At 62.8% G+C, this 1,503-nt stretch overlaps 1 protein-coding gene across 1 annotated transcript in view; it reads left to right on the forward strand.

The window, feature by feature from the left end:
• The first annotated feature begins 638 nt into the window (after nt 1-638).
• Nucleotides 639-1,503, forward strand: part of ATP8A1 (ATPase phospholipid transporting 8A1) — a 74,717-nt gene continuing 73,852 nt past the window's right edge. The window contains exon 1 of the mRNA XM_015827258.1: nt 639-714. Coding sequence (XP_015682744.1) covers nt 666-714 — 49 coding nt within the window. The 5' untranslated portion in view covers nt 639-665. The remainder of the gene's footprint in view (nt 715-1,503) is intronic.

Consider the following 1,503-nt stretch of genomic DNA (forward strand, 5'->3'; position numbering starts at 1 on the left):
AGGGTGCAAAAAAGGCTCAAAGGGATTTCCTGGTGGTCTCCCATCCAGGCGCTACCCCAGCCTTACAGGGCGCAGAAAGGCTCAAAGGCTTCAAACTCTATGGTGGCGGCGGGGGGGGGGCGAAAGAACCCCACCCCGAGGCTTCTTCATCTCAACAAATCCCGCCGGGTTTCGAACCCCCGGCTTTTTATCTTTCTCCGCCCCGCCCCCCTTTTCTTGCCCAGCCTCCGCCCCGCCCCAATTCTGGCCTGTTCCATTATTGACCCCCCTTCCTCCCTTGATCAAAAGCCCGGTCGAAAAGAGCCGCCTTTGAGGAAGGGGGGGGGAGAGAGAGAGAGGAGAGAAAGAGAAGGAGTTGGTACATTCCGGGAGGGAGGGAGGGAGGGCGGGAAGAGGAGGCGAGCCAGAAGCGCCCGCGCGCTGCCTCGGCGCGCAGGCGCAGGTGTTCAGGGGTGGGCGGGAGGGGGGAGGAGGAAATCTCGCGACCGCATCCCCGCGCGGGGGGGGGGAGGAGGGGGTTGTCCCTCAGGAAGGAGGAGGAGGAGGAGGAGAGACAGCGCTCCCAAAGGGGGGGAGAGAGAGAGAGCGCGCATGCGCACGAGCGAGGGAAAGACGCGCTTCCAACCCGTGAGGGGGAAACGCGCCTGCCGGGCGCCTGAGGCGAGATGCCGGCCGTTCAGAAGACCGTGTCGGAGCTGCGGTCCCGGGTGGAGGGTGAGTGGCCGGCCAGGGGGGATGGTTGGAGGGCGAGGAAGAAGCCCCGAGCCTGGTGGGGTCGGGAAAGGAGGCGCAGCCCCCTCAAGCGCGGCTTCTCCTCCCTCGCTCGGCCCCGCCCGGAGGTCCCACGGGAGGGGGGGGGCTTGAACGCAGCCCCCCCCCGTCTGCCTCCCCTCCCCCTCTCGGCCCGCAGCCCCCCCCCTTCCCGTGGAGCAGCCTCCGCCAGGCAGAACCCCGGTGGCTGGAGGGGACCCTGGAGGTCGTCTAGTCCGACCCCCGCCCCCTCCTTCCCCAGGCAGGAGACCCGCCTCTCCAGCCTCTTCTGAAAAGCCTCCGCGGATGCAACTGAATCACTTGTTCAGGCGTCTCTTGATCCTAAGGTTGGGAGGGGCCTCAAGAGGTCGTCTAGTCTGACCCCCCCCCTCCCTGTCCAAGGCAGGAAGCCTCACGCCATCCCGGACAAATGTTTATCCAGTCTCTTCTTTAAAAAAAACTAAATTTGTGCAATTTAATGCTTGTCCATTGTGTGGTTCAGATGACTCTTGATGAAAGGGGTGGAAGGGACCTTGGAGGTCTTCTAGTCTGACCCCCCCCTCCCTGCCCAAGGCAGGAGACCTCACGCCATCCCAGACAAATGGTTATCCAGTCTCTTCTTTTAAAAAAAACAACTAAATTTGTGCAATTTAGTGCTCGTTCGCTCTGGGGTTGATGAAAGGGGTGGAAGGGACCTTGGAGGTCTTCTAGACCGACCCCCTGCCCAAGGCAGAAGACCCGGCTCTCCAGTCT

This window comes from Protobothrops mucrosquamatus, unplaced genomic scaffold, assembly GCF_001527695.2.
Source record: "Protobothrops mucrosquamatus isolate PMUCROS unplaced genomic scaffold, P.Mucros_1.0 scaffold3578, whole genome shotgun sequence".
Classification (NCBI taxonomy): domain Eukaryota; kingdom Metazoa; phylum Chordata; class Lepidosauria; order Squamata; family Viperidae; genus Protobothrops; species Protobothrops mucrosquamatus.